Source organism: Lichenostomus cassidix, chromosome 13 (assembly GCF_008360975.1).
Source record: "Lichenostomus cassidix isolate B80296 chromosome 13, HeHo_3.0, whole genome shotgun sequence".
Classification (NCBI taxonomy): domain Eukaryota; kingdom Metazoa; phylum Chordata; class Aves; order Passeriformes; family Meliphagidae; genus Lichenostomus; species Lichenostomus cassidix.
Window position 1 is genome coordinate 18,516,842 of NC_139494.1, and position 11,393 is coordinate 18,528,234.

The 11,393-nt window shown below is 41.9% G+C and overlaps 1 protein-coding gene across 1 annotated transcript; it reads right to left on the bottom strand.

Annotated features, from left to right (window-relative positions):
- On the bottom strand, window positions 1–9,455 carry CDC23 (cell division cycle 23). The gene is made up of 16 exons (XM_085074131.1): window positions 9,298–9,455; window positions 8,742–8,814; window positions 7,712–7,849; window positions 7,408–7,450; window positions 6,634–6,739; window positions 6,416–6,548; window positions 5,085–5,262; window positions 4,898–4,995; window positions 4,599–4,680; window positions 3,869–4,022; window positions 3,629–3,748; window positions 3,205–3,280; window positions 2,866–2,927; window positions 1,932–2,010; window positions 1,714–1,833; window positions 1–831 (listed from the first exon to the last, which is right to left on the bottom strand). Exons 1-16 carry the CDS (start codon window positions 9,423–9,425, stop codon window positions 661–663), a joined length of 1,761 nt encoding a protein of 586 aa, XP_084930257.1. The 5' UTR covers window positions 9,426–9,455; the 3' UTR covers window positions 1–660.
- Window positions 9,456–11,393: the final 1,938 nt, after the last annotated feature.

Sequence of the window (11,393 nt, forward strand, 5' to 3'; positions counted from 1 at the left end):
GACAGTAACTTCACCATTATTTTTCAATTGTGCTACCCTGACTGCTTTTCTACTGAAAGCCAAATCTATCCCTCAAATCTACAGGCAGAACATTAGAACGCTGTCACCTGTAGCTACCTGGGACTTCCCTGACATTTGCCAATCCTTCAACATATCCATAGGACCTATCTCTAAGTGCCTATTCTGCTGCTTTAGTGAAACGTCTCCTGTGTAGTTCAAGAGAAGCAAAAGTCATTAAGTAGATAGGCAGTCTCTGATGAGGACAGCAGTGGTACCATTAAGAGGTCATCCAAAGAAGTGCAGAAAAGACCAGAGGTAACTTGGCAGAATCAAACTTAAAATGTATTTTAACTCAAACAGACAAGCTCTTCCCAATGCCTCAGTTAGGATTAGTCCTACTGTTTAGTGGGACATGTCTGCCCTCTGACTGGAATGACTTGGTGAGAAGTAGAGCAGGTTCTCACATCTCAGCACAGGCACTTTCACATCAGATGCACCTTTGCCTGTTGGGGACCATCTGTCTTCAGCTATGGGCTCTGCTAACTCCTACCCTTCATGTGAGTGCAACAAAAGGACGAATTTCCCTACAAAGGAGTAAGTGGTTGCACGTCCCATCTGCAATGTCACATCCAATGCGCAAATTAGAAGTATTGGAATTGTTCATGGCGTTACAGAAGACAGATTGAGAGGGGAGACACGACGTGTGGGAGTGTTGTTGGCTGACAATGATGCAGGAAGGAAAAAGGGAGCAGCAACATCTGTGGATGATGTTTCTCCTTGGTTGCGAAGCTGTAAGATCTGCCGCAGCAGGGCCTTTCCTTCTTCCCTAGTCTGAAATTAATTTGTAGAAAACAGAACAATACACTTATAAATGGGTGGTTTCTGGGTCAAATTCAATATGTAAGCAGTATAGTTATACAGTCATTTGTCGTTCGTCGTTCTGTAAGGCTACGAGCTATAAAAGCTATTCTCAATTATTTTTTCTTCTATTCTTTAAAAATGTTAAGATATGTCACTTTTTAAAATATTTTCTCCTTTTACTCCTGATTGGTGTATTTCTTGGATATTTTAGAGACTAGAACCATCAACCACTGAAGCTGCCTAAATATTCCAGCAAAAAGTAGATTGGAAAATCTTCAAATAAGCTGAATTCAGGTTGCAGAGAGCTCCAGGCAGCTTTGTCAAGGATAGGCCAAACACCCTGCACTCATGGTTAGTGTCTACCACTAGGCTGCACTTAAAAATCCCAAACTGCCCACTTACAGATATTTAACACCATAGAGTATGGAGCTGCACACAAAACCCAAGTACTGTTATATCCTCTGCACTACCTATACACAGTATATGAGAAAAAGAAGTTTTAGAAGTACCATCACTAGACAGTGTGTGGGAGTTTGTGACCATTCAACTATCTCCTCACCACCAACATTTTTAGCAGCCTTAGGACTGCCATGTGAAGCTTCAAATTCCTTTATTTAGTGAATAACAATGAGATATGGTTCGATTTCACTATCTACACCACATTCCATTACTTTTATCAACCATACTCAGCATGAGTGATCAGGTATACACCACAACCACCACTCAGGATCTGACCTATATGGCACACAGCCCTTGCTCCTTCGTAAAGGAATCCTACCAGTCTGAGGGGAGCCAAGATCAAGGTCACAGATCCATTAAGAAAAAAGCACCAAACACTGCACAGCTACTCACATCATTGAAGGCACAGCATTTCTGAGCACATGCTGAGGCCTCATCCCAAAGCTTACACTTGAAGTAGTACTGGGCCAGGTAACGAAATGCAGTGCTGACCTCCAGGTGCTCCACTACCTCCTACAATGAGTGGGGTAAAAAATACCATCTGTAAGTGCCTTCCAAAGTAGTTCTACACCATGGTTACTTCTCCTTTGATTCCCAAGACATCATCTTACCCCACAGGAATAGATATCCTGGATGTATTTGATGTAGCATTGAGCTGCCTGTTCAGATTCACTCAGCTGTTCGTGCAGCCTAGAAAAGGAGAAAAGTGGGTCACTGAAACAACACTGCACTGTTCAAGACCTTCTTGGTCTATGAGAAAATACCTGCTCAACCTGACCTGGACTAAAGCCAAATCCTTTCCTTCAGAATATGCAGGACATGGGACATGTATTGCCCCTTGTGGAAAGAGATGATCCAGCTTGCATTCATGCTGGCATGCGGGGAGGAGGTCAGATAGTGACTAGACAGCTAGAAGCAGCAACAACCAAAGCAGGGACCTTTGTTTATTCTGTTGCATTTTAAACCTTTTAACAGACCTTTACCATTCCACTTACTATTTCCTCTAGTGCTCCTTCCCTTGCTACTGCCCACATCTGTACAGCAGTTTCACTCTTCACTTGCCCTTTATCTTCCTCTTCACTTTTCCTACTTTATATTACTTTTCCCCTCCAAAAAAAATTAGTGCTAATGTCACAGTATTCGTATTAGACCTTTTCCAATGTGACAGCTATATACTAGAGAGGAAAAACAAAATCAAACTACCATTTTGTATATCATCTATCATCATGGGTTGCTTTTAAGTTGCAATACAACAAATACAATTGCTAGCACTGCCTGCTCAAATCACCTCAGGATTCAGAAGTCCATTACAATCCACATTATGCTGTCATTCTCTCTAGTTATCCTTTGATAGAAACAAAGATAAAGCTGGACACCAAAATTTGCAGTCACTACAGCCATAAAGACACCAGCTCTTACACAGCTCCAAAAGTAATGCTACCTAACAGAAATTCCACTTGTTTACATTCAGTATTTTATCATTAGGTATCAAATGCAACTTGCATATAACACAATCCTTACAGTTCAGTGATGGTACATACTCACTTGGCAAGTTTCACAAGTGCCATTTTCTCCACATCTCCCACAGCATAAGCTCTCCAATAGCACTGTCAAGGAAGAAAAGTCAGTCAAGCATGCCACAAAAATTACCCCAGCTCATGACTCCAGCATGCAAGTCAGAAACAGAAAGCTACAGGGTTTGTCAGCAAAAGGGGCATGAATCTGTAGACAAGTCCTTATTTATCAGCTGCTCCAGTTATGCTGCAACAGTACTTCCCCAATTGTAACTACCAACAAGTTTAGGTAGCACTAGCTACATAATTTTGCTGCAATTTCACCCAGTGTTCTGGGAGACACCCTGAAGTCTTACACATCAGTTCTCACCTTTTTAGCTTCCACCAACTGGTTGAGTTTCTCATAACATTCTCCTAGAGCAACCAGCATACGAGAATCATTTGGTCTGTAAAAGAGGAATTCCTTAAGGTAGTTTAACGAGTTTAATGGACTGCCAGCTGATCTCAGGGTGAAGGGGGGTGGCAAGGGAAAAAATAATCCACACTTGGCACTCTGTCATCCTTTTGCATAAAAATCACATACTCCTGACCAGTGATCCTCAGCATTCAACTGACAAAGCCTTTGTTAACAGTTAACTAACATAACTAAAAGGATTTGGAACAGTGAGACTGTACACATCACCAAGCATCCATGTTTTTTTCTTGCCCAACTTAGTTCTTGTGTGTAAATTCCTTAGCCAGTATCGACCATGTCAGAATGAAGACCAATAAACATGGCCCACTCTCAACTCTACCTGAGCTGGTGGGCCCGTCGGTAGTAGTAGAGACAGTAAAATGGCATTTTGAGGATTTCATAGGTTTGCCCCAAGCCATACCATGCTCTGTAGTCCCTTTTGTTCACCTCTATTGCGTGTCTGTCAATAAAAGGAGATTAACTAGTCAGAAAGTCAGGATCAAAACCAAGAGCAAGTCCAGCAAAATGTTAAGAAGAAATAGATACTATTTCAGAAGCAAAATACCATTTTGTGCAGTACCTATATGCCTGGATAGCTGCAGATGTGTTCTTCATTTCCATATACTCATGTCCCATAAGTGTCCAGGCTCCCAGATAACGAGGATTCAGTTTCAAGGCCCTCTGGAAATAGAGTGCTGCTTTTTCATGCTGGGAACGCAAGCTATAATAATTTCCTAAAGCAAAAGTCACAATATTTAAATAAATTTTAAAAACACACAAGCAACCAACAAAAAAACTCAACAACAGAGAGGTAGAAAAAAGGATGTAATGTGTATTATCTACTACCTCCTAACAAATTATAAAGAGTCCCATTAAAGACCAAACTGATTCAAACTTCAAAAGGCATAATCACACTCTGTTCACCAGTGTTCTGGTTAATCATTTTCCAGTGGTACCAACCAATTTATGATTCCACCCCCTTGGAATGTCATGATCTAACAAATTAATTTCCTGCTCCTGACACACAATTATTTCCACTGGAGTTTGAAGACTATAATGAGATTTTCAGGTATATGGGTTTCCTTTCTGCCCTGGTTGTATTACAGCAGCTCTTTCAGAGAGAAATGAGGGGAAAGGGTACTCTGTCATCTAGTCTGCTTCTCAGGCTGCCTGAATCCACATTTACCAAGTGATGGTTTTGATAGCCTTCCTGGCTGATTACTTCCACAAGTGTTTCCAGGATTCCCTCACACAGCCTGCAGATAGCAAAATAAGATGTAAAAATAACATGTAAAAGAACTGGCTCTCACCAATTACACAGCAGGTCTCAACACGGTACTTGTCTATCTCACAGAGATTATGAGCCAGGTAGCTCAACTCAGGTTTCATGCTCTAGTGGAACAAGAGATTAAAGTGATGAGAGAGAGAGCACATTATGTTTTGAAAGAAAACCTAAGCAGTTAGCAATGCATACAGTGCATCTCTTCCATGGAGTTGGGAAGCAGAAAGTATTCAGAGAGGCCAGATAGCACCAGCTGCTTTGCCAGTGTTCAACATACCTCCAACAAACACACCATGACTATGGACAGGCCACAGGAAGAGTACTTACCCTTACATAGAGCAAGTTGGAGAAAGTGTCCATGTTTTCTATCCTGTAAGGATCTTGTTTCCTTAGCTCATTAAAGATAGATAAGGCTTTGTCAATATCTGAAGAAAGAACAGCAGATGGGACACCAACAACCATAAATGACAGGTTTGCATTAAGAGGGTCATTCCTACTATTTAGTGTCACTGACCTCTTATATTGTGGTATGCAACTGCAATCTGAGAGATGATGTAAGTGCTTTTGGAAAATCCTGCATCAATGAGACTCTGATACTTCTGCAGAGCCTCCTCTATCAGCTGCAGCTCTGTATAAATATGTGCAAGAAAGAACTCTTTCATCCATGTATCTGGCAAGGACAGGAACTTCAACTAGCAAGAATCAGAGAAGAGGAGGAAGAGATGACAATCAGAAGTGTTCTACAAGCTACACGTGGCAAAGAATCCATTATCTTCCCTCCCATGATTTAGTAGATGGTCCCAAGGTAGGAGGCTTTCCTGCAGTCGCTTTCTTAAACTATTACACCAGCTACAAAAGAGCAGTATCAGGACTGACAATCAGTATCAGGTTCTTCCACAGGACAGACTAAATAATGCCTATGAACTAAGAATATTTAAACAGAAAAGGAGCACTAAGACATCCAGTCTAAAACAGCAATATAGTACAGACCATATAATTCTACTTAGTCACTCCCCATCTATTCTCATGACTGCTGAAATTGCAGAAGAATTGAAATAATTTGGTCAATCAGGGAAAAAATTGTCTTCAAATGTGTCATCACCTGGCTCTTGCTTCAACCATTAAATTCAGAAGTCTTTTGAAAGACTGCACTTTTTTCCTATGTTTGAACATCAATATCATATCACTATTTTCAATGGACTAAGTGAACAGAATCAAAATAATTTAATACAAAATGCACTTCCCTTTTTCCACAAATTGGTAATGCTGTCTTCTGTGTCACTTGTACAGTTTTAAATACTTATCAGCCAGAATTTACTGAAGAATTCCAGGAGTGGACTCAAATTCCATGCAGAAAGAAAAACAATTTATTTTGGTTATATATCTAAACTTCTAATTCACCTCCTATGTGGCTTTGTACATCACCATTTCAGTTTTGAAAGTAGTGATTCTATGTATCTTTTCAAACTATCAAAAGAGCCAATCAATGAGGAACTAGAACCAGATTAAGAAAAAATAAAAAAGGGAAGTCTCATAGGAGGATGTCCTTCATGTGACAAGGTGATAACCCTGTTGACAACTACTTCAAAATTAGACATTGCTTAAACCACTTTGTGAGTGAATGATAAGAAATTAGCTCTGTCTGTATAAAGATTCTCAAGCTACAACACAGCAAGCAATTGAAGTTAAAGAGGATTTAACAGCATAATTTATAGCCTTGGATTGCCCTGCCTAACAGAGTCTCACAGAATAAAGCAGTGGGCAACATCAATCTTGTGACAACATAAACACTGGTTACTGAATCAGGCTAAACTCTGATAGGTCTTGGCATCTCCAAAGTTTTACCATCTCTTTATCGGTAATCAAGTTGCAAAGTTCCAGCCAGGCTCCCCAGTGCAAAGGCAGGACATGGGCAGCTTCAACAAACACATCGATTGCTTCTTTCACCAGATCCAGCTTCCGCAGAACAACACCATATCTGTAAGAAAAGTTATCAGGTTGACAAGAATCATGAAACTCTGCATAGCCACACAAATATGTAAGAAATACATGCAGACACCTACAGATAAAGGCCAAATCCATCCAGTTCCTGTGCCTTGTGTTTCTTGCTGAGCTCAACTCTCAATTCTCGTAGAGCTTCATTTTTCACCTGTCCTTTTTCCAGAGGTCCTGCATGAAGAGAAAGTCACACTGCTAGCTTTCAATAAGGAGTCTCATTGACAGCAATGCAAAGTCTAGAGTACATTCTTAATTATCACTGACATGACGGCTTCCCAGCCTGTGATTATTCTCCCCATTTTAAAGAAAATCACTTAATCTGGTCACTCAGTTTAAAAGAAGACCTAATAGATGAAAATCTGTAACCTGTAATTAAGCCAGTGAACCAAAAGAGAATGAAAGAAATCATGTTACAGCACACTATTATCCAAAAAATTGAGGGGAAAGGCATAAACCCAAGACAAGTTACATGAAGACTTGTCACATGAAGACTGCTACTTTCTGTGCTAAAAATCGTAATTTAAAAATATTAAGTAGAATCAATCAGTGTTTCATTCTAACAGTACAGAAATTTAAGTACTTGTTTTGGGATAATTGTGCTTCTCAACTTTTTAAGCTTTTAAGTACAGCTTACTTGTCTTTTTGTTGAAATCTAGGCAAAATGCCCTTTGTGTCATGTTGCTGGTGTGGAGCTGTGGGCAGCTGTGATCCAGCTGTTCGTATTGACTGCTCCTCTCGAAGAACAGTGTTTCTGGCAGCTGTGACATACTGAACTGTTCAGTGAGAAAATGTATTTACTTTGTTATATTGTCATGTATTTCCTGACACCAGAGACTTACCCAAACTATCCACTGTCTCATCATCCTTCTTCTTTTCCCCTGACTGTGGAAAAGAGAGGAAATCCAAGATTATATTACAATAGTATATTTCCTATGGTTGCTGCAGCACTTGCAGTAGCATGTAATCTGAGTTTTCACAGACATCACAGTTCTGAAAAGAACAGCCCTATCTTGCCTTCCTCTAACAGAGAATTTGGACTTCAAGGTGGTCATTAGGAACATAATAAGCAAAAAGTAAGATACGCTAGGGAGGGGTAGGAAACGGAGGAGTTCAGTGCTAGAAGACAACTTTTTTCTACCTTACCAGATATCTGGAGTACATGTACAAGAAGTAAGCTTTCTGGCTCTTGCAGCCCCGTAAAAAGTAGGCAGCTCTGTCATATTCCTTGAGATCGAAATAAGACTTGGCTAACGTGTAGGCATCCAGATCACGAGCGTCCTCCTGTGGGGACACACAGGTGTTTTAAGACCCAAGAAGCTCTGACATTCTTTAGGAAAATCATGATTACTAACACATCAATGATATTGCTCCAAAAGCTAAAAATGTAGTTTATTAATCTTCAAAGATGGTCTCAGTACTGTCATAAAAGTCCCTCCACTCCTTCCCATGATCCTGGAGTTCTCAAGTAAGAAGTACAGACTATTTAGGAACATTTAAAATAAAGGGTGAGATTCCAGAAACAAATTGCGGCAAGCTGCCAGAAGGCAGGAATTAGCTGTTCAACAGGTATGAAGGACCATAAACAAGAAACCTGCTCGGCAATTGCATATAAAAGAATATTCATCTGCTAACATACGAGGGAACATTTCCTTGGTAATTATACCTTGAAATGCATTTATGACACGTTACACATATATAATATACCAGCACAGGCACACACCTCTGAGTTCTACTGTATTCCTACAGAGGTGGAGATGGAGACAAAAAACTTGTTTCTCTTGTGTCCTGAGGAGCACAAGTTTAAGGGCATTACATAATTTGTATTAAAATTAATTTTTACCTTAGTAAAGAGCAATAAAAGTAAAATAGCATGGGTGTGATTTCAAATTTGGCTTTTAGAGAGCTTCATTTAGGACACAGTAATGCTTTAATCTGGGAAAGCACATTCAGATCTGTCACCCCAATGAGATTATCCTCTCCACTGAACACACAATGGAAAGGAAGTTCCCAGCATTACAGCAGGATTGGCACTCAGCACAGACTCCCACCTTTGGGATTTGGGAGACTGCAATCACGTCTTTTCTTCCATAGTCAAGATTAAACAGCCACCCTCAGAAGCACCGTCTCCTGGAGCCCGCAGCCACTCTCCCCCAAGCACTGCCTGAGCCCATACCTCGGTGAGCACGGGGGGCGGCGGCAGCTCGCTCAGTGGCAGTGGCTCCAGAGCGAATGCAAGTTCAGCAGCCCTGAGGGAGAAAGAACATTAAAATAATTGAATCATCAACGTTCGCGCAGACCTTTAAGATAACCAAGTCCAACCGTCAGCCCAGCACTACCACGGTAATCCCTAAACCACATCACCCAGCGCCAAACGCAGACACCCCTTAAGCGCCTCCAGGGCTTGTGACTGCACCACCACCTCCCTGGGAAACCTATTCCAATGCCTGGCCACTCGAACACTGAAAAAAAAATTTCTAATATCTTACTAAATCTCCCCTGTCTCAACTTAAGGCCATTTCTTCTGGTCCTCTCCCTGCAGGAACGGCAGAAGAGATTCGCCCCCACCTCACTGCAACCTCTCAGGGAGTTGCAGAGAACGATGAGGTACCCCCGAGCCTCCTCGAGACTAAACAAACGTAGCTCCGTCCCGTCCTCCCTCCCGGCACAGAACACGTTAGCGCGGGGTCCGCCGAACTGGGGCCCGGTCCGCTGTGCCCGGCTCCGCTTACCACTTCCCGCTGTGCTGCAGCCCGCGCTCGCGGCTCCGCTCCGCCACGCTCAGCAGCTGTTTCTTGATCTCTCGCAGATCCGAGAAGTCGCCACCGCCCGGCGCCGCCGCCATTACCGCCGCAGCCATCCCGCCAGCCCGGCCAATCACATCCCCGCCCGCCGGCCCGGCCAATCATAGCCAGCTCACTGCGCGCCTACCCGCCAGCCCGGCCAATCATAGCCCCGCTCACTGCGCTCTCCCGTCCCCGTACGGACTCTTCTCCTTGGGCAAGTGCAAGAGGTCTCACGACCAATCACAGGAGCGCGCCAGAGCCTTGCCGCCTGATTGGCCAGTTGTGGCGGGCACGCGCTGTCCCGCGCTGGGGCGGGTTCACTCCTCTGCTGCCCGTGAGGGGGCGCGGGATCCGTGAGCCTGAGGTGTCAGGATATTCCGATACCAAGAAACACCAGGCTTTCTTGCTTCTTATTTAGTTCTTAGCTGATAACGGAAATACTCATTATGTGCCACCCTGCCGTCAGGTTCTAGTCTTCAAGATTAGATCAAGATTGTTTCTTAAGGAGGTGTTTCAATTTGCTTGTGTATTGATAACAGCTCCTCACTTACTATAGTTTCAGAATTTTTACTCACATACTGCTACTTTCTGTGCTAAAAATCGTAATTTAAAAATATTAAGTAGAATCAATCGGTGTTTCATTCTAACTGTATAGAAACTTAGGTACTTGTTTTGGGATAATTGTGCTTCTCAACTTTTTAAGCTTTTAAGTACAGCTTACTTATCTTTTTGTTGAAATCTAGGCAAAATGCCCTTTGTGTCGTGGAGCTGTGGGCAGCTGTGATCCAGCTGTTCGTATTGACTGCTCCTCTCGAAGAACAGTGTTTCTGGCAGCTGTGACATACTGAACTGTTCAGTGAGAAAACGTATTTACTTGCTGGTACCTAACCAGATGGGTTTGAGTGTGTGAATCGCTGTTCCTGGAGCAATTAATCGGCTGCCGGAGTCAGTATTTGTGGTTCTAGCTGCGCAGCAGGAGATGGCGCTTTGGGCTCTCGAAGCAGCAAGAAGAGGGTGGCAGGAAAGTTCACGTTGAGTTCAGTAATGCAATTGCTTAAGATTTGCTTCATAATGAGAGCTTGTAATTCTTCCTGCCATTCTGTTCTGTGATAGATGGGTCTGAAGTGACACCCGAGGCTGGCTTTTAGAGCCAGAAAACTAATTAAATCCTTTGTGCGTGCAGTGTCTTGGGGAAATACAGATTAACTGAGCAGTACTAACTGGGTGCTTTCGGAAGAGAGGAACTAGTGCCCCATATTATTGCACAGCTACCTGGATAAGATTGTCTCTAGTCCCTCACAGAAACATATTGACAAAACCAATGAAGTCAACAATGAGGTCAGGGATGGGAGGGTGTGAATTGCATCCATCATACCAATGGGTTATGTAGGTGCTTTAAAAGGAATTTTTTTTTTCAAAGTTAAAGTCTTCAAATGTACAGCTAATGCTCAGTGAAATCCTATGTAAGTGGCCTTTACCAAGTGAAGTGTCTTGCAATTTCAATGAGTTTCATCTGTTGAGTTAGAGAAAATTCTGCATTATCTGAATTGAACTTCTTTATTATGATGCTGTAAAACTGTGCTTTTTAACTTGTTTAAAGTTCAGCTATGATTACAGTTTCCTGTATAATTTTACACTGAGAAGCTTGATGTAAGAAGAACTTCTTTTCTACTACTGGTTATATTCTTCACTTAGCATAGTTACTGCAACTCCAAGTTTTGCTTTTTGTAGTCTGCTGGGACATCATTAATGTTAACACTTGGAAACCATGTGACCCTAAAGTATGAGGGAAACCATTTATACTTGATTTACATTGAGACCAAAGAATAAATTCTCACCGACTGTGGATAGTTTCAAAGGTAGGATAGTTTCAAAGGCTTGTCCCAAATGAAAAAGGTTACCCAGAGATTTGTATCAGCTCTATGACACAGTTACTGAGTTCAGTACTTTTATTTGCTTAAGTGGACTCTTGTCAAATTTCTAATCCCATGCAGACAACTTTTTCTTTCCAATATCCTTTATATTTCTTCTTTCTAACAGTT

Coding starts and splice junctions, on each gene's coding strand:
- CDC23 (XM_085074131.1), bottom strand. CDS start 9,425: ATGGCTGCGGCGGTAATGGCGGCGGCGCCGGGCGGTGGCGACTTCTCG. Junction 4,996..5,084: donor TGCATACCACAATATAAGAG/GTCAGTGACACT, acceptor TTCTTTCTTCAG/ATATTGACAAAGCCTTATCT. Junction 3,749..3,868: donor GCAGCTATCCAGGCATATAG/GTACTGCACAAA, acceptor TTTTATTGACAG/ACACGCAATAGAGGTGAACA.